The sequence below is a fragment of the Anopheles maculipalpis genome, chromosome 2RL (genome assembly GCF_943734695.1).
Source record: "Anopheles maculipalpis chromosome 2RL, idAnoMacuDA_375_x, whole genome shotgun sequence".
Taxonomy (NCBI): domain Eukaryota; kingdom Metazoa; phylum Arthropoda; class Insecta; order Diptera; family Culicidae; genus Anopheles; species Anopheles maculipalpis.
In genome coordinates, this window is record NC_064871.1 from 95,256,108 (window position 1) to 95,276,936 (window position 20,829).

The 20,829-nt window shown below is 42.6% G+C and overlaps 1 protein-coding gene across 1 annotated transcript; it reads right to left on the minus strand.

Annotated features, from left to right (window-relative positions):
* Positions 1–19,289: 19,289 nt before the first annotated feature.
* LOC126568293 (glutamic acid-rich protein-like) lies at positions 19,290–20,498 on the minus strand. The gene is made up of 2 exons (XM_050224747.1): positions 20,089–20,498; positions 19,290–20,008 (listed from the first exon to the last, which is right to left on the minus strand). Exons 1-2 carry the CDS (start codon positions 20,496–20,498, stop codon positions 19,309–19,311), a joined length of 1,110 nt encoding a protein of 369 aa, XP_050080704.1. The 3' UTR covers positions 19,290–19,308.
* Between the last annotated feature and the right edge of the window lie 331 nt (positions 20,499–20,829).

Below are 20,829 nucleotides of genomic sequence, written 5' to 3' on the forward strand. Positions count from 1 at the left end.
TTTATTTAACGTGCCGTTGACTGGATATTTCAAAAACTTCCTCGTTGGGTCGGTTTTAGTGGGTGATTAAGAGCTTGAAAAATGAATGAATGCTCAAATAACCGTTTAAAGTTTGATGGATTATTCATTCTTTGCATTTGGAATTCATTTCCAATTCTAGCGGCGTGAATCTAATGCAAGATGGAGAATGAAATGTGTGCCAACATAAATCAAGCTAATGGATGGTTGAGAAAAACGTGTTTAAAATTAATTTTGAATATTTATTTACAAAGAAAAAATTAACCAACGAAGGCAAGAGCTAAATCTGAAGTGATACAGTACTCATCAGATATCAGATGCTTGAATTCAGGCCACTCTTTGCTGTTTGGACAAACAATTTTAGGAAGTTCCGATAAACGATCGTTCAGTATCGATCATTCATAGAGAAAATTTATGCCTTTGATGATTTTCCTGTAATAAGTACACTACATTTTTATACAATTCGGTGACGTGCCGTCATACTAAATAATTGAAGTTATATAACTGAAGATTTTCTTCCATAAGGAAATGATCGATCAGCTGCAGTATTAAAAAGATTACTTTACTTGTTTTAGTATAAAAAAATACTAATAACAAAATTACTAAAAAATTATCGCTTTTGATCAGATACGGGCAGGAATAACCTTTTAAAATAATAATACAAAAAATCCTTCAAATAATGTATCCGTATATAGATCTAGCTACTTATTTTGAATTAAAAACGTCCAAACAAGTGCGACTTGAAATAAAATATCAATGTAAATGATCAAAACAAGTATGTTCCGATTTCCTTCTTCATTGCAAGCATTCATAGAGCCTCCAATTAAAAGCTTTCAACAGTATTGTCCCATAAACATGCCATTAAACCGTACCGCGTCAAGTCAGACGGCAGCTCATAAAACCAATCGACAACGCCAAGCCATCTCGCACCGGGGCAGTGAAGTGTAAAATCTCAGCATGTTGTAAAGTGTACCCTCTTCGGAGCCGGTTTTTTTTTGTTGTTGTCTTCTAATGAAATGTGCCTGTTTTTGCTAATTGAAACGACAGCTTTCAAGAGACGTTACGATGCGAACGAGGCGTGCGTTGTTTGTATCGATTATATTTTATGGAAACGCACTTTATCTAGCTATATTCGTACGAAACGGACCACAACTTGAGGGCCTCACATTAAAACACGCTAACAGAAATTGCGCGTAAAGTCAAAACAGTAATCCACGGGGTTTCGGAATCATGCGAGCCAGCGGTGTCGTGATCTATAATTTTCTTTCCGGTTCACTGGCGTTCTGCTTTCTCCCGCTAATGGTAGACCGTTTTCTTCTGGAGCAGAAAAAAAAGAGCAAACAGCAAAGGGCAGCATGTGGCATGTTACTGCTGATCGTGATGCGGATCTTAGGATTATATAAAGTGTATAATTTCTCCACAAATGTCATGTCTCATTTTCGTACGCTTGAGAGAAATGTGCAAAAGTATGGTGAAAAAAAAACAAATACACACACACAGAAACTCCCCGAGCAGGAACTCACATACATTCCATGGGGGAACATTAGGCAGGTTCACATTTACGCTTGGGCAGAATTATCTTTGGCAATTAATTTAAGCCTATTAGGGATGCATAATTGGTCTCACGGTCTTACCGGGAAAGCGGGACAGTAAGAACGTTTTTCTTAGTTAATAAGGAAAGAAACAAAAAAATAAGGGAAACATATGGTACCAGTTCCGGATCGCACTCGCGCACTCGCTAACGAGAAGCCTGATAATAAATTATTTTAAATCCTCCAGTTGACGCCGATTTTGCCCTTGTTAAATGCGACTGTAAAGGAAATAAGGACGACGCAGCTTTGGATGCCGAAAAATGCGAAACCTCGTAAGGAAAGCGACCTATCTCATGCTCTGCTCTAACATCCCTTTTTGGGAAGCGAACAGTTCTTTCGTGTATTTGTGTGATTATTGGAAGGTCGCCGCTAAAAAAAAAACATAACTTAATTTCCCTTCTTCATTGGATTTTTTTTAGAAGCGGTTGAGGTTCGACGAGTAGTGGGGAAAGCGAATTACGGTAACTTGCTTATTGTGGCCTGATCCTGACCCCACACTCATCATCGCACAAGCTATCAGGGGACTACTAGGTCACGCGAATTACAGACTTTCGGCGACCCTAATGAGCCTGAGGTGCTCATAAAGTTGGGAGTCTAGTAGGTAACCGCGCCACTTTTCGCCTCCTCTCCATCCATTTGCTCCGACCTATTAGCTTGTTAATGGTGCTCGATCAAAGCCCGAAATCATTATGGCTTACTGGTCGACGATCGTTCGGTCGGTGCACCGGGTAAAGTATGGTGAAGTTGTCGTTAAATATTTTGCTTGCAACTTGCAGCCGACTCTCGTTGGACCTGACCCATTCGGTTCTGTTTAAGGTGCACTCGATGCACAGTGGCTCGGGTTGAGTGACTAGTTAGGGAACCACTTCTACCGTTATTATTATCATTATAATGAAGTTGTGATGTTAGGAACCGGGAAAGCCCCCTAGAGCTCGGACGACCTATGCAAGGGACAACACACACACAGGGATCATGATGAAAGGCTCTCAGGGAAAGTTTTTTTTATTAAACTCTAAAGCTAAGAGCGAGAGACGGAGAAAGTGAGAGAGTGTGTGCTTTAAAAACAATTCTCGTTCTTGGTGCTGGTGAGCGTTTGATAGATCCTGGTGCGGGAAGTTTGGTCTCCTGAGGACCAAACCAATGTTTATGATGAGTTAGCCTCTGGGAAAAAGTACTTACGAGTCAGTAGAAGTGGAGTTTTCGAAATGTGAATGAGTTTAGCTTTGATATTGATTTCATGCAAGCAGTTGAAGTCCAGAACTTTAAAACTCAAATAGAAAAGCATGTTAATAAGAAAAGACTAAGCAAATGTTAATTTTCCACTTTATCCCTTATATCACAGCAACGAACAAAGACTTCCCAAAAAATAGTCGAATGATTTGGAATAATAATCAACAAATTTCAATACCAATTCCTCGCAGCATGACTGTGGCCGGATATACTGCTCCAGGCGCCGCTTTTCAAATCATTACCCTTCTCCATGTGCCGTCATTGTCGATGGCATCGAAATTGAACTGACAAGTGGTTTCGCAGCGGCTTCGGCTGCAAAATAATGACAGATGAGTACGGGATGATAATGACAGCCATGTGTAGTAGCTGTTACGAAACCTTGTGATTGATGCATGGCACCACACAGATGTGTTTGTGTGTACGTGAAAGAGAGAGAGAACACCCGCGGTACTTAGCTGAAGCCATTTAGTGCTACCGAAACTTTCGATTTTCTCGGCACTCTTTGAGCTTTGAGCTTTGTTGGAGTGATGCTAGGGGAAAAGGAATAATGCACATGTTTAGCACCTGATGAAGAAGGTGAAGAGGGAGGGAGAGAAGTAGTGGGGGGCATGAAAAGACGAAAAAGGAGTAGTTTTCTTCCCTCTGTTAATCTCCAGAAGTAAACTAAAAGTAAGCGATTGTTGCAATGAGCATAAGCCGATGTATTTCTTGGCTCATGCTGAGGTTTCTGTAATTTCTCATTGTTGAATAGGAAAGGGAGGGTTGATAGAGGGAAAAACCTGTAGGGAATGGTGTGAAAATTAATGTGAACTGTCAAACTCCATTAAGGGTCTAAGTTTGTGGGATTGCTGTGCAAATATTGACGGCCAACATGGCGCATCATTTCGTCATCACGATCACTTTTCTGTCGATTCGCGGGGCGCACACCCAGCTTGCCGGTCAGGAATGTGGCCTGGGGAGATCGATCATAAATCAAAAAGATTTGATTTTTTGTTAGTTTTGTTTTGATGCTCAATCCTTGTTTTGCTGCAGTGTGATTATCATTAACTTCAACAAGCGATTTAAGTGATCGAGAGGTAGAGCGATGGGTTTTATTTTTCTGATGTAAAAAAAAATCTGGGCGAAATTTGATTCATTTTTAGGGTGTGGTCCACTCTGTCAGGGGGACTCTTTGAGTGAATCTTTGAATGAACAGGAACGAAAAGATCTGCTGTCCCTTTAAAGTTAGTTCAAACACTACCAGATTCAATGCTTATTTAATTATCTAAACTAATATATTTATTAGCTCACAACTATGTAAAATTATAGTGATCTCTTCAGGTGAACGAAACCAAACGATTCAGCAGATAAAATCAGTCCAAATCAGTGCCAAATAAGCACAAACAACGCAATTCGTTTAAGACAACTTTATACTCGTAACGCGAATTTTATCAGTTATCATAACCCTTCCCTTAATTGGGTAACTACCAAAGCAAATGATTGCACATCAAAAGAAAGTGTACAAAATAAATAAGCTCATCTCCGATTAATCGATTATGAACTGCTCAAGTTTCCGTGTTTACCTACTCCACCTAGTTCGTCATCATCGCTAATCCAATTATTGCATTCATGTTTGTGCACACAATCGCCAAGATGCGGTAATCTTCGACCGGATGAACGCACACGATCGATCGATCGATCGATCATCGATTGTCATCCACAGTGCGCAGTAGATCACCGCCTTTTTAATCCGAAACCGATCCGAAGCACTTTTGACGCCATTAGGGCTGGGCAGGGCAAACACAGCCTCCAGTCCCGATGGCTTGTGGTGATTACGACGGGGTAACAGGTTTTTGGTGTTTCGTAATTTGTGCTCCCCGAAAAAAAAAATACCCTGCTGCGATAATATGCGAGTGTAGTGTATGTGTGTATGTTTGTGTGCTTTTAAATTGGTCTCACCTTTTCTCGCGGCTGCCTAGGAGCCTTTTTTTCTTCTACAGAAGAAGCTGGCTGAGATCGTCTTTCATGTTCGTCGTTGTCGTTCGATCGTGATGATGTCATACACCCGTAATCTTAAGCCATCGGCCCGGAACGACAGGAAACTGAGAAACATTCTTGCGATATTCGGCACGACTATCCCTGCTTCTTGGTGGCTGGTATTGGTCCCGCGATTCGAAAGTAATAGCCCATTTATTTGCTAAAAGCTTAACGCCCACCCCGGGTGAACCGGGATGACAATTGATATTCGGCACAGGTTGCGGCCCGAGTGCTGGGAACGAGGTTGAGCCGTTTTCCTCCCAAGAGGTCGAGCAAATGGCTCCCAAAAGTGGCAGAAACTTCACCGGCAAAACCCACTTTGATAGGGGAGCGATTTTCCTTAAGGACACAACTTTTGCTCGCATAATTAGGTACCATAAAAGACAATGGTTAGTAGTTGCCAGCTTGGTTGAGCATCTGAGGTGTTCGAGAGTGGCAGGCAATGAGAGTCGGCAAAAACTGTCACCAGTCGCAATTGCTTGCGACTGAAAGTGGTGGAGACACATACGAGGTGGGTTTTGGAAGGGGGAGCTGGCTAGCACAAACCGCTCGGTAATCGTAATAATTATAGCACTAATTATAATCATCATAATGGCAACTATTACGATCGAGAGCATCTTGTTGTGTGTTCCGTTGCTCGGTACATCGCTTGGCAGGTTGATGATCGACTCGAGGAACTTTTTTGCCGCAGGAGGATTGTTTTTTTTTTTCGCTGGATGGAGATGGTTGGAGCTATTTTTACTATATTTGCCCAGCTTGACTAGAATGCTGCTTCACGTTGTCGCGAAGAGTGCAAAGTTGGGATGTCTGGATGGAATCTTAAAATCATCCTCCATTCCATTGCAGCTGACGATGACGAGTGGAACTTCAGCCCCGTATCATTCTTCGCCAATGCTATTTCTTCGCGGATTAAGTGACCGAACGGGGCGCAAAAAAATAGCTCTTCTCCAACTGAAGGCGAGTCAGAGACAGCGGCTTAAGGGGAAAAAGAGCTAGAGAGCGCTGAAGATCGTTAGCATAATTTTCTGTCACATTCTTTGACGACCGACGACAACAAGAGCGTACGCGTCGTGGTGCAATTTGCAACTGATGATTTTTTTTCCCTCTGCTTCTTGCTTGCATCTATCCGTAACCGTCCCTTTTTCCATTCCTCAATCTAGCGTTAGATTATTCTTCCTTCCTATCAAACTCCACTTGAATAGCGTAAGTAGAATTGTTCATTAGCACGTCCTTCCTTGTCTTGGTGCACGAGCACAAAACCTCGAAAATGCGACTACATTGGAAGCTGGGCGTTCTGCAATGCTTTCCAGCTTTTTGTCTCTCCAATTCCTCCCCCGGGGGTTGTAAAAAACCATTATCAGATCGCCAAGAACGTGGCGTGGTCGCCGAGTGGGAAACTGCGCACCAATAAAACGGAAAACTGCTTGAGTTAGCGAGCAATTTTGATTAAACATTGATGACTTTCAATTCGTCGACACAGGCGAACGCGCCACACGATGCCTCGAGCCTTTGTGGTTTGGTTGGTTGGCTAGTGTGGGCTGAGGATGGGCCGAGACCGAGAATTCAATGGTTCGAACCGGTTTAGCACGCTCAACGATGGGCAAAAGGGCAATACGGTTGAGGCGGTAAGGTGGTCGGAAGCAATAATGGATACGCGTGTAGAACGTATCGTAAGACGCATGTCTTCAGAGCATCTCTGCATCGCGTACCATTTGTTGTTGGGCTTATCTAAAGCTGTTTTCTAGTATGTTTTCTTCTCGCTTCTTGCATCTCTTCTCGAGGGACTTAATTTGTTCGGCTTGTGTTTTTGTTTTGTTGTTAAGCTCGCAGATGAAGCTGTTCAGTTGTGGTTTGTAAATGTGAGAGTTTTTTTTCTTCTTCTGTAGCAAGATAAGATAAATGTTTGCTAAGCTAGTAGAAGTTAAGCGTACAATGTTGTTTGTTCTTGAACGCAAACAGAGAAAGGACAAAGATCAGAAAAAAGTGCAAATATAAGCAAACTTATGTTTATACAGAGAAAAGTACCGAATCAAAATTTGTCAAAGTACAGTACATTTTGTGCAAACTAAAGTAAAGTTTTTACAGCTGTTTGAATTAAATCTCCTTAATGCATTTATAGAGATAAAAGGCGAGGGACGAAGCTGATGCCGTATCGATCATTTATAGTCCCAGTCCGCACGAATTCGCACGCACAGTGAGGACTGACTATTCAACTACCTAGTATTAGCAAGACTAGTAAGCCAATCGATGGCCAGCATGACCTAGTAGGTCATTAAGTCGAGTAGAAGAAGGTACCAGTTGGCTGGTAAAGTCATGAGAATGGCATCGAATGACACAGCCCGTAAAGTGTTCTAAGGATCTCCACATTAACAGAGGAGACTTGGTAGATCCAGTTTGAGATAGAATAATGGCTTTGATACGTCCGCCATCAAATAATGTAAAGAATTACTTAGCTAATGGATATGATATGACAATATTGTTAACTGTGTTGACGTTTATAAATAAAGTTAAAAATAAATAAAAATGGTAATAAAAGTAACCTCTACGCAACAAAAGCAACAGCAAAACATAAAGCTAACATGAAAAAAAAATCAAACAAGGAAATAAAGGAAATAAAGTAGATAGATTGAAACCACATAACCCAATGAAGCAGTGAAAAAGACGAAAAAAATAATGAAAAATCAAACAAAAATAGTAGAAACAGAAAGTTAAATAAGCAACAGCAATAAATAAAAACAAATCCGAAACCAAGTAAGCTAAGTTAGACAAGCGCGTTACAATTTGATGCTTAAATGAACTCATCACTTTCGAGCGACAGAAAACTCGCTCCCGGTATGTTTTGCCGTGATAAAATGCAAACAACTTTAACCGTGAGCCCAAACGCTCTTCAACTACCCAAAAAGCTTTCGTTTTGCCGAGCGTGTTCTGGTGAAATTTAAGCAATTTAACATGTATGGTGCGTGTGTCTCGGATCCCAAAGCTGTTTCGCTTCCTTTGCACAAAAACCCTTTACACATCCCACAGCCTTCCCCCGCACACAACCCACCGGAGTTGACCTTGAGCTCGGTTTCGAGTTATGTGGCGTGCGTGGCGTTTGTGCAGAAGAACCACTTTCTCGGCTGCATCGTCCGAGCGAGCGGTCCGGTGGTAAGCATACACATTGCCATCTTTATTCTACACCGTTTCACCGTTTGGAGTGAGTTGTTTTCTCCTCACATACAGACGGGGCGCCCATCACGCGATAAGCTGTGTGTGAGTGTGTTGTTTCGCGTCTAACCAATCAATCGTTGCGGGCCAGCAGCTTCCAAGCTGTTCCGGCCAACCTACCGACTGGAGTGATCTTTTCCCTCCATTCTTCTTTTTTTTTCGTCCACTTTTTCCCAAACACCTCACTATCGACTGCTCCAAGGCAGAGAGCATAAGCACGCAGCATATCGTACGTGCGTGTAGCGTATGTGTGTATCTGTGGGTATGTGGATCTTTGGTGCATTTCCATGTCGAACCGTTAATTGAATTGTTTTCACTTTTCAGCGCCAATTTGCGGCACCACGTCCGGATGCGGCGAGAGTTTCGAACCGGAGCGAACACCGGCACAGGGTTGATTGGTCCAGCACAGTCAGCTGCCCCAGTAGCTGGGAGGGAAGCTGGGAGATTGGAGTCCTGAGAAGAGAGAGAAGCGAATATGTGTATAGGAAACACTAGGCGTGATTAAACATTCGCTATTTGCCTGGCACTATTGCGAACCGTTGCGGTAGGATGCCATCCGTGGAAAACCGTCGCAAGCCAGACCCTGGCGGTGGGCATGTGGGCAAACATTTTTCCGAGGGAAAACAAATCAATCAACTCAGGACCGACCGACAGACGGATGGGTTTTTGGGAGTGTATCCTTACCCTACGGCCAGCGTTTGCTTGACGGTGTGCTGCCTTTCGAAAACGGGCTGATGATCGTGATGCTTTGGTGATGATTTTCACCAGCCGGAACCAGCCGGAGGAACATCTGTTGAAGAGGGTTTTCGGTACGATAGTTTGATTGATAGCTGCCCAGCTAGGGAGTTTTGTCCGGTTTTGGGTACTGTGGGGCAAATTTTAAAGCAGATGCCGAACGGGCTACATTGCAGGGTTGTTTTGGGAAGGTTTCGGTCCGGTCTCGATGCAATTTGTTTCCGATCAGTGTTTGGAGCTAACAAGTGATAATGACTTCATCATCGTTTGTCTGTATCCTTTGCAGATGGCCTCACATGCGTTAAGGGTTAAAAATTAATCTCTCCTGTAGAGCGGTACGATGGCAATTCACAAGAAATAACTAACGACGTATTTATGTAAAGAGAATAAAATATTAAATAAAAGGATGCAGAGAGAGAGAGAGAGAAAGAGAGAGAGAAAGAGAGAGAGAGCTGCTTTTGGTCTAATTAGTCAAAGCCTGTAGCCTGTGTTTACTCGGCAGTAATACGTCAAAACGATCGAAATGTTGAATTATATCCCAAAAAACCCAACCAATTTGTAGGATATCTCTAAGAGTCTGTGGACGTAGTCAGATGAGTAAATATGAGAACTTTCCGTCAGGAAACTCGCCGAGGAAAACTGATTGCCAGATTGATCGCTTCATTTCACTAGACAAACTAACTTGCGAGTTGCTCAACTCAGGTGAAAATAAGTCACATGCTGCCCTGGATGTAAGTAAACTACGGTGCAGTTCAAAAGCGATATATTGAAATAGACCCAAGACCTATGCAGTGTTTGAATTTTTTGCCCATGGCACCTTTAGGTTCTTTATCAATTTTGGGGCCTAAAAACTGTTTTAGGATATTTCAACTTGGGTCGATGTCCCGCAAAAAGTACTATCTTAGAAGACTCCAAAATCGGTAAATTATATGACAATTTTTTTTGGCATCGACACATGACTTTTCGGAACTTAAAATTAGCTTTCATTGAGGGTTTTTTTCTAATTTTAAAGCTCCGTCGACTCTTAAATATTTCTAGCAAATAAGCCATAAAAGGAAGCTTTGCAACGTGTGATCTTATCTCATCTCAATTATGCACCAACCATTTCAAACCCTTAGTGTGCGTTCAATTGTTCCTGCATAGGTGAAACAGATGAAGCGAACGTGTTAAATCGTAGGAAATGAATCAAACTGCTTGTTGCTTGTTGCAAACGTTCAAATGCAAAGAGGAGAAGAGCAGAAAAAAGCAACAACCTCGATGCGTTAATATTAATACGAACAACGAGGTAGAGGTGCAAAAACATCCAAACACACTTTCCTCACCCGTACTAATAATGCGGAAAATGTTTCACACTCGACCTGCCGGTTTTGTGGCCACATACGGCCAGGTTTTTTTTTTGCTGTCGTTGTTGTCTGTAGCCCCGACTGCCAAATAAGAATCGATCGTTCGAACATTGAAGTTTGAATTTCTCACGCCTGCCAGACACACGTTGGAGTTCGTGGGGAAATAAAAAAGGTTGATCTGTCACTAGCAGAAAACACGTGTGTCTTTCTTTCTTTCGTCGCTTACCACATCCATATGCAGACTGCTATCGGGAAAGAGGGTGTGAGAGAGGAGGGGGAGAGGAGGATTTCCACGGTTTCATAGTGGTGGTGCTGTGATAATTCCGGAACCGTACTGATGATAGTGGTGAAAGAAATCGGTTCGTTAACCATAATTAGAAAGTGTCTATCGATTTCATCAGGGCTAATACATGGGAATCATTAAGTTTTCCTCTCTCGGGCAAGCGAGCGAGCGAGCCCGGTAAGGCGATGCGATACGGAAAAGTTCACTTTTGATGAATGATGATAATGAATAACGGGCCAACGGTAAACCCTGGGCACCCTTTTTTTTGAAGTTGGTAAAAGGTGGAGCTCAGCACACACCCTCCCGAGTGCGAGTGCGATGGTCTCACTTAATTATGTCATAATTTATTCATTGCATTGATGTTACGAGTCTGCATCTCTTGAAACTTCCTTGTGACATCCGGCCGGGCGACCGAGTACATGGGGTTGAAGTTGATGCTTTTGCAGCTTAATTGAGCAATTGCCAACCTTCCACCTTACTGCCAAGGGTGATGGGAAATAATGATCGATGTGAAACGGTTTGCTGCAGAGAAGACCTTCCGGTGTTTTAGGAGAGCAGCACTGAAAGGAGAAGGGTCTTAAAAGTCCTGGACAACACCCACAACACTTTGCACAAATGACCAATAAATAATTGCTACACATTAATGGGTATGAGCATGCGGATGCGTTTATGAAGATCGCTTTCAGGGATCGCTTCGGAACCGATTTCAGCCCCCCCCCCCCCCCTCTCCAAGCCGTCCTGTTCACGGAAACTCTGCTAAATTATTGCACCTCAGCCCACACAAGAACCGAAACAGATACTGAAGCGTCCATTATCGCAAATGGCAACATAGAGGTAGAGAAAAAAGAATGAAAATGGTACGCAATTTCCATACCAGGACGTCGGGAAAAAAGGACATTGTGGTACGAGTTTTGCCGCTTGTGTAAAATATTGCAATAACCTACAGGCGTTACCGACAAAGTATGTGTGTGTATGCGAGGCAGAGAGAAGGACAGGGGTAGAGAAAAGAGGTGGCAAAAGTGCAATCGGAAAAATTGGGAATCGTTCTCGATTTAAACACTGCACAACACAACACCGACCCACCGGCAGGATGTGGAAAAGATGCGGCCAGGGCATCGAAGCATTAGGAAGAATTAATCTCGTTACAATGGTAACATTGTGCATTACTTTCTTTATTGCTGCGAGGTGGTAGGGTGAGGAAGAGGACAGGTAGGGAGGGAGAACAGAGGGTGGAGTGGATGCATAAATCATACCACCTTCGATACAGTGGGATTTACAGCTCTTGTTGCCCGGGGATGTATAAAGCTACACACCATTACCATGTGGACGCTGGTTCTCCAATCGAATAAAATTGGTTAAAAATAATGATTTTTGTATCGTTAAAAATGTTAGAAAATTCAGATTATAATATCTGTAGCAATATGTTGCAATCTAAAATAGTTAGTTGGACGAGGTAAATAAGCATTAATCGCTAATTTTAATGAATAATTTGTGGATCGTGGTGCTAAAACAATCGAGCCAGGAGCCAATTTTTCATTTAAAATTGATTATGTGTTGCAAACAAGCTTGATAATATTTTTGACAGATTTTTTTAAGGAAATAAATTGAAAATAATGTAGCATGGATGACACATGAAACCCCCAAAGTACCTAGAAAAATCTATTTAACGTATTTTTATACATTTTTATCGAAAAACTGCAAATGAAACAGACTAAGTTTTGACCACGATTTAGTTCTTCATTGTCCCTTTATTCTTTTTCCCCTGCAGGAAAATCTCAAGGGTGGATGATGCATTTGCAAAACCAACCTCCTTCTCGCACTCATCCTAAACGGTTTCGGTGAAGAACGAGCGTGCGGTAAAGAACCGTACCCGATTACCATTAGTATCGCAAGCATGATAATTCGGATGGTCAAATGACCGTAACCGGGCCTCCCTGAGGGCACACCTACCGGGGTTCTTCCAATTTCCAATTTCTTTCACTAAATCATCAATCTCTTCCAGTGTTTTCGGAACCGGGTACCGGTGAGTCGCGGTTGTGGCTTGACCATGCCCATTCGATCGCTCTTTTTGCATTGTAACACGAGACCGAGATACACTCCTCCTATGTGCAGTTGGCACGAGAACTTCGGTCTCGGCAGCCACAGTCCGAACTAATTGGATTAGTCGTGCTCGTCGACTGCATTTGTTGTTCACTTTTCACTCTCTCTCTCTCTCTCGCTCTCACCTCACCCAGCTCTACTTCTAGCTCTAGGATTCTTGGGCATGAATATTTGGTGTAGTGACGTTCTGGCAAAACCGTTCTCATGTGCAGTGTGGGCAGCCCTCGATAGCGTGTGCAGACTCGTGATAAAATGCATGTTGCAACACCACAACCATTCCCTGAGCTGAACGGTCCTCCCTAAAGCTCACGGAATAATCGGACACACGGGCATCGAGCGAGGTTGGCACGAGCGATGGCTGTGCCGTTGGCATTTGGCGGATTTGTGCCTACGCTGAATAGCCTTCTAATCCGACACACCGGCTTCTTGGGGATGGACTCGGACGAACACGGTAGCACAGCATACACACACACGCAAGCACCGTTCCAGCTGACCTAGAAGTAGCCACACCAGAAGGGGCTTACCGCATTGCCGTACGGTAAGACGGTTGACTTATAGTGGTAAACCATTTTCGGGCCAGCCAGAAATAGCCGAGCCGGGTCGGTCAAAAGGCAGCACAGAAAATGGCAAACCCTCGATACAATCGAACGGATGGCAAGAAGAAGCTTCCACAGCTCCACAGCTCCGTGGAAAGGTAATAAAAGATAAACCGTTTTACCACTAATTATCACATTTGTAACTGTAACCTTCCGAGAGAAGCTGTGGAATTTGCCGAGGAGTTCCAGGCCTTCCGAAAAAAAAACAACAACAACAAGAAACGGCAAGGGAAGTTTCTACGTAAATCATCGCCCTCATCAGCTGTATCGCACCCGTGGTTTATTCAAACCCCTGGGATGATTTGTTACGCGATGAACTTACTCTATCATTTCCATCTCCAGCAGCTTGATCGTTGATCGAAAGCTAGGGTCTTTGGAGGGAACTAAATTCTTGGAAGGAAACAGAGAAAGACCATCATTCCGGGCGGGACGAGGCTGTCGGAGGCTGCAGAGAGCTTTCAACAGTTGATTAGACTGTTGATGATGCATACGATCTGGGGTTGGGTTGTTTTGAAAGGGAGTCCCGGAGAAAATTAACTGACTGACAAGGTGGGCGGATTTGAGTGTGGATTTTTTAAGGGTTCTCCAAACGTAACTGGGTAAACGGTTGTTTAGGAATAGTTTTGTTTCGAAAGAGTTACGTTCGGCAGGAAGCTTCGTTGGTATAAATGTATGGTTAAGCATGTACAAAATAGCTTTTTCTAGGACAGTTGAGAATCATTGTGTGTCTTTAAAATCCGTAAGCTGGCATGGCTATAGATTCTGTTTTTGTGCTGTGGACAGAATTGATTTACAACGCTGCTTTCTTGGAACAATTGAGACACAATGTTTCGAATTAAAGGACTTCAAAATTGAGTTCAAAAATCAAAAGGTGAAAGAGGTTATGTTGTGGTGTCTAGGTGACCAGGATTCAGCCTTCAAAATACTAAAAATTAAACGTTCAAAACAAAAATTGTATTTGTTAGAGCTGTGATCAGGATTTAAGTACAGAAAATCAATAAAGAATAAAAATAAAAAAGTACTGCTACCTTTAGCATTACGATGATGTAATTTGAAGCATTAAATGTGAAAATAATTCAATGATTGAGACCTATTGCCCCTATCATCATGCATGATGAAAAAGTAATTTTAAATTATGAAACAATATAATTTTATAAGCTGCCGTCACAGTCCCTTACCATGCTAAAAACTCCGCGTGGTGCAATGCATTTAAGTTTTATAATTTATTTCTATTTATTGTCGATAACTGTGCTTCCGGGGCCAAAACCTGCTGCCATACTGCTCGCTGGTTCCCGTTCGAGATCATGAAAATTCATCACCGTTTATCGCACGCGGACCCCGGACCAGCAGCACATCAAGCTGTTCCGACCGACTCCCGATATTGGTTTTGGAACCCAAAACAAAAAGCGCCATTTTCACGTGCCTGGTAAGGAGTGGAGTAAGAAACACAGATGGAACATAAAGGCATAAGTAAAGTAAATCAAAGAAAAAAAAAAACAGAATTAATTTCCATCCACAAGTATGCGACTTATCGCGTTACGTGTGAGATGCTATAAAACCACATAGAAAACGAAAAACCGAAAAAAAATATGTTAAAAACAAGGTTTGAAAAAAAAAACAGACTTCCACAGAGACGGTTTGATGGATGGAGAGCAGCGAGTTAGAATTGGTGGTCTAGGCTCTATAAAGCGTCCCAAAATGGAGCACAGACCGGTTGAAGGTTGTGAACAGGGTGTTCGGCATGCCAAAAACCACCGCTAGGCTACGAATCAGTAAAGCGCGAATTCAAGCACTCGTGCGCATAAATTCAAACTCATCCACCCCCTTAGCCCACCTATGTGCGTATTTTCAGCGATTTATTTTTGGTGTGTGTCCTATCTAACAGCGTCTTAAATGCGAGAGAGTAAGTGTTTTTTTTACGTTCGACTCAAAGTCAGGCTTGAAGTCAAAGTCGTTAAGTGAGAGATTGAACCTTTTGCAATTATAGCAAATCGATTAGTTCATGTAGTTTCGCATGCTTTTGGCAAGCGCCGGCGTGTCTCTTTCGGGTTGCGTTACAGGCTGCAGGCGAGGTTCAGGTTAGGTTCACCCTACGAGAAATTTCAACGTGTTTGATCTGATTTCTTTTATTGCTTTACTTTATAGCCGGCTTTATTTCGGCATCAATTAGACACCCTAAGCTTGAGCCAAAGAAAAATTGGAAAAGTGTAAGAGAAAAAAAAGGTTGCTGGAGTTTTTGTTTAATGATTCACCCTTTTGGTTTGATTTTTACAACGATCTCTTATTGCGGGGCGCTTTCCTTAGGTTTTAAGTGATGTATTGTTCCTCTAAATGTACGACAAGTCGTGTACTGGTAATCGATCGGCAATGCATTCTCGAATCCTTTAAATTCACTGCCAAGGGGTAAAAAAGAATCAATTTTTTGCATGTTTCCACCGCATAAAAGCAGAGAGCCGTTCAGCGCTCTATTGTTTCATGAGAACCTAATGAAGCTTCGATGGAATTTTTATTTCTTGGTGCAATATTGATATCCAATGTCGCTTTTGTAGTATGATTTCTGTATGGGTTTGAGCAATTAACAAAGCTTTTCACGGTGTAAAATAAAGAAAAAAACACCTAAAACCAATAGATTTTAGTATTAAAATTTTAACTATCATTTTGGGCTTGAAGTTAATCCATTGTATTCCGAGAACTTTGTATGCTTTCCCGTGGTTTATTGAATATATTTCAATTATGTAGAATACCGCGTATAACCCATTTTACATTTTGCATTGTTTATTAACTTATTGATTATTTCTTTATTTTTTTATTTATAATTAATAGTCAATTAATAGTATAGTCAACAGCTCAAAGCTTGTGTTGAATAAATTTTATAATCATATTGATAAGGCATTTCCTCCTTATTCTTTGCCTTATCCCGGGCATACTCGGTTAATTTATTGATTATAATTATGTAAAATAATGATATTTTTTAAGCATAAAGAATACATATTGAATAATTCAATTCTTCTCTGAGCTTAAAGCTGAATGTAACAAAATGTTTATTAGCAGTAAACTTATGTTATAAGCCGTGCAGCCCACCCCGAATCAGATACAATTAAAATGAGGAAGAAGAAAATAAGTACCCTCTATATAGCATATAAGTAAGAAGAATTTTGCAAAGTCAGATATGATATTAAATTTCAAGAAATACGGCCGTAACTAATAAATTCAAAAAAATATGTAATTGCTTTCTGAAGACTTTTTTAAGTTGTGAATAAAATTACTGGCAAGTCTGGTTGCAGTTTTCCGTAAAGAGAGCTGACTCTTTACATTACTTTACAAACTCTTACTAGACTCTATGTGTGGCATCAAGTTATTGTACCTATTAATCGATCGGTTATCAAATATTTTAATTCCTAACTGAGTTTTATAAACTTGTTTAAAGCGCAGTATATTCATAGGATTGTTACACCTTCATACCTTTGTGTACTGTTGCAACGCTGCAGCATCGGTTTTGTACTCCTTGTAGAATTCCAGTGTAGAATTTATCTCTTATTTTTTCACACAAAAAAACCACCCCAAACACCTACGTGCTTATCCGTCGAAACCTTGTGTGATGTAAATTTGCATACACACCAAGCCTAGACAATGCATCGAAGGCCGGAAAAGTGATTTTTGCTCGGAGGTTTCGTAGAATATTTCGTTCACTCACGCACACTAAATCCTGCACACACGTTAAGCCCTGCCGATAAGCTTCACTAGATCAATTTTCACCACCGACCGCACACCACCAGCCGTCGCTAATCACCGTGCGTGTGGAAATTCACGCGTCACCAACACTTTTTTCTTCACTACCACCCGCACGGTGTAACCCGAATTCATCGAAACTTTATTTCTTTTGCTACCCGCAGAGAATACGAGCTTAGATCCATTCCATTTCGCTGGCAAAAACCTTAGCGCGTAATCTGCGTGTAGACATTCGTGCGAATCGAACCGAAATGTGATAAAGCAAAGCACTGAAACGTTAAACCCGTACGACACTCGGTTACCGTGACACGAGAGACGGTAAAACCCGCACTAGCAAAGAAAGCGCCAACCGAAAATAGTTAAAATACCAACAACGAGGTGGGTTTCAAATGGTTTGGTAGAAGACGTTTTGCTGGGGCAGGAATTAGTCGTCTTTGCCAAGTTACCAAGCGCACTGATTTGTGGTGGATATCGTGTGGTGCACAACACTAAAAAATACACAAAATAGGAATTAAAAAAACGAAACACTAACACTCGCACTCGCACTAATGCTAATGCTGCAAGCCGGTTGAATGTGGCTTAATTCGGCTTTTTTTATTTTTCTCTCCGTATGTGCACCAAGGGCGAAATTGCGCGGCTTTGTGTACGTGTGTATGGGTGCAGAGTAGGGCGAATGAGTGGCGTTCCACCCTGTCGTGGATCGTCGTTCGATGGTGGTGTGGTTTTTTGTTGTTGTTCGTAAGAGTTTGTTTTGCCTACCGCGACACTGCCGGACCGAACAGGTGATGCTTGCCTTCGAAGGCACCACCGAAGACTGAAGTGCGTTTCGGTGGACGTACGTGCGAATAGCTGCGGCGCGCAAAGATCTCGGCCCGATCACGGCAGCCAGTGGTAGCCGCCCGTCGGCTGATCTAGCGATCGTGCATGAGCTCGAGCGAGATGTAGGCTGCAAGAGCGCTAAGCAGCAAGCTGATGCTGAGCAGATGACTTCAAGTGCTACGCATTGTAGAATTATTTTATACTTTAAGGTTTGTGATTTTACTTTTAAAGTACAATGAAGGAAACTTCTTCCAACGATGCAAATTTAGATAAGAGTTTTATGTTATAAATTTGATTTTTTTAATACATTTTTATTATATTTCTTTGAAAATCAAGTTCACTTAAAATAGCCAGAAATAAACATTTTCTTTATGACCACCTCGAGCTCCACTATGCACACCGAAAGTGGAAACACATTCCTTCCTCATCCATCCCCACCCAGTCACCGGAAAATGTGATTTGGATGGCTTCGTGACTGGTCCTCGGGTGGAAGATGGAGAGAATGAAGGAAAGCGAACAAAACAACCAGCCTCCCAACCGCCTAATGCAACCCCCCCAATAATGCCCATACGCGTGGAATGCGATGTCAATGTGCTCGGGTCGGTGGGTGTGTGTATGTGCGTGTCAGCCACGCGAGCTAACGCGGCCGTAACGAATCAAGAATGGCTCCCCCGTGCAAAAGGGGTTGCAGCGGCAACGGAGAGCCCCCAAGAGCCCATTCTGCCGATGTATGTTTAGGTAGGGTTCGTTGCATTATTTTTAAAACTTTTGGGTGTTTTTCAAACTATTTTTTGTAAACTCACACAGTTTATTTTAGAAGCTATTATTGGAAAAAAAACGTAAGGGTAAGAATGTTTTAAAAATTAAACTTTCACTATTCGATGTAACAAAAAATTATTGACACTAGTCTACACAACAGAACCGTGCATTCATCCATAACGATATTTTCAACGTAGGACTGATAATCAGTATACGGATCCACTGATAAAATAATTGACAGTAACCAAACTCTCGTGCTGAATTGTTTGAAATTTGTTATTCATTTATTCTATTTATAATTTCATTCATTTCTTTTTAAAAATTGTAAACAACTTCGAACAATTTATTTATTTATTGACTGTACAAAATTGCCGGAAGAAAATAGCAATTAACAAAACAGCGTAGTTCAGCCCTGTAATTCGGAATGAATGTTACGCACTGAGAAAGCATGTTGACTCATGAACATAGGGAATGAACGCTTTGCGATAAAGCTTTACAACAAAAGCTCGCATAATGAACAGCAATGCTTTAAGCGATCAAATTTATAGCACAACTTGATCGTGGAAGGAATCGACGAATTGCCAAGGGAATCAGTAACAAAATGAGGGCAGATTACATCAAATCATAATACAGATGACTTAATCAAAATTCGCTGAAGTTTGACACAAAATGCCCTTTACAAGACCCAAGCATCCGAATCTTCCTTTTGCAGAGCAATCTGCAGCCAACACAAGTGTACAGTAATAACAGTATCATTAGTTCAATTTATTACGACATATTTGCACTACTCATCGAGGTATCTCGTTAACTAGCCGCACTTAAGTGGTTCCTATCGCTACGGTTGATCGCCTCCTCTTAATCTTAATCACCTACGAATACGGTCAATAGTCTTGCGCATCACCATCGGCCTCGCTAGCGTACTCATACTGTCGATCCTCGCCCGCTTTCTCTGAGCCCTCGCCCTCCTCTTCCTCCCCAGACTCATCGTCTCCCCGGTATTTATCCTCATCAGCGGAATCATCTTCCTCATCCCGATCATCGTCCGCGTAATCGTAATCCTCATCATTCTTCGCCGCCTGTCGTCCATCCTTTTCTCCATCATCACCATGATGGTCTTCCCCATCAGCGAAGGACCGATCGAAGTCTGCTTCGAACCGCAACGCGTCATAGTTCTCGTTGAAATCGGATTCCCGTTCAGCTTCCGCTTCCGACTCACTGTCGTACTCGTGGCCGTGGTCATCGCCGGCTGTCTGTCGTTCGGCCGATTCTAATCTATCCTCCTCGAACGCATCGCCATCGTCGTGAGCAATCTGTTTGGCAGGCTTCTCGGCTTCCGGGATCTTACCGACGGCTTTTTTCTTTCCATAGCCATGCTCCGTACTGTCGCGTTCGTTCTCGTGGTAAACGATCGATTCGTAGCCGTTGTGGTTTTTCTTCTGATTCGAACCTTTCTTCGCAGGTGTCATTTGACGCGATGACTTGGCGGATTTGGTGGGCTTTTCATCGGTGGGCTTTTTCTTGTTCTTGTTGGACGATGCGAGACCACCGTACTTTTTGTTCTTATCCGGATTCTCGACGTCGCTGTAAAGAGGACGAGTTAAATGAGCGAGTTTTTTTTCGAGGGATGTGTACAGGCCACCACTGTATCCCATTCTACTAACCTGGCATGCTCCTCGATGACTTCGTAGGTAGGTTCTGGCCGGTAGTGATGCGTGTCCACTGTCAACCGTTCATGTTCCTTTGCCTGGTCGTTTTCGGTGTGCTTAGACTCGCCGAATCCTGTTTGTCGCTCGTGCCCGTACTTGTTACCGTCCTTCTTGTGGAAGTTCTCCTTGTGCCGATAGCCACCCTTGCCCGATTCACTCGTCGATCGTACGAATCCTACTTCACCATCCTTAAATCCACCACCGGAGTGGTACTCGGGCTCGGAACTCGTTCGACTTTCGACACTTTTCAGCGGCAGTGGACGTTGCAGGAACTTCGCCGGGTCGAATATTTCCGGGTACATGTGCAAACCGGAACATTCCACCAGCAGGACAGCGACGAGAATGAAGTTTTCCGCACGACACATTTCGAACACCGGCGTTTTTTCTCGGTCCAACTGAGATTTCCTTAGAATCGCACTGAACACTTTAAGTTTTGTGCTTGTATTACTGTCACACTCAACGCACCGTATGCAAATGTATGCTGTTCGGTTAGGTGAAGTGTGATTTATAGCAGGAATGTGGTTTAGATTCCCTTCCTTAGCGGTCGTAAAATTGTGCAATGACCACTCGACTCATTGTCCCAGAAAAATGCACACAAAACCCTCTACTCTTCCAGTGGACCAGGAAAACACCGGGGGCAATCTAACCAACATACTCACTCAGCTGGAACGCGTGTACGGGTGCGCGCGGTTCGGT

Excerpts from the sequence above, each read along its gene's own strand:
- LOC126568293 (XM_050224747.1), bottom strand. The coding sequence starts at position 20,498 with ATGTGTCGTGCGGAAAACTTCATTCTCGTCGCTGTCCTGCTGGTGGAA. Across the intron at positions 20,009-20,088 it reads GTCATCGAGGAGCATGCCAG|CGACGTCGAGAATCCGGATA; the intron begins GTTAGTAGAATG and ends TCCTCTTTACAG.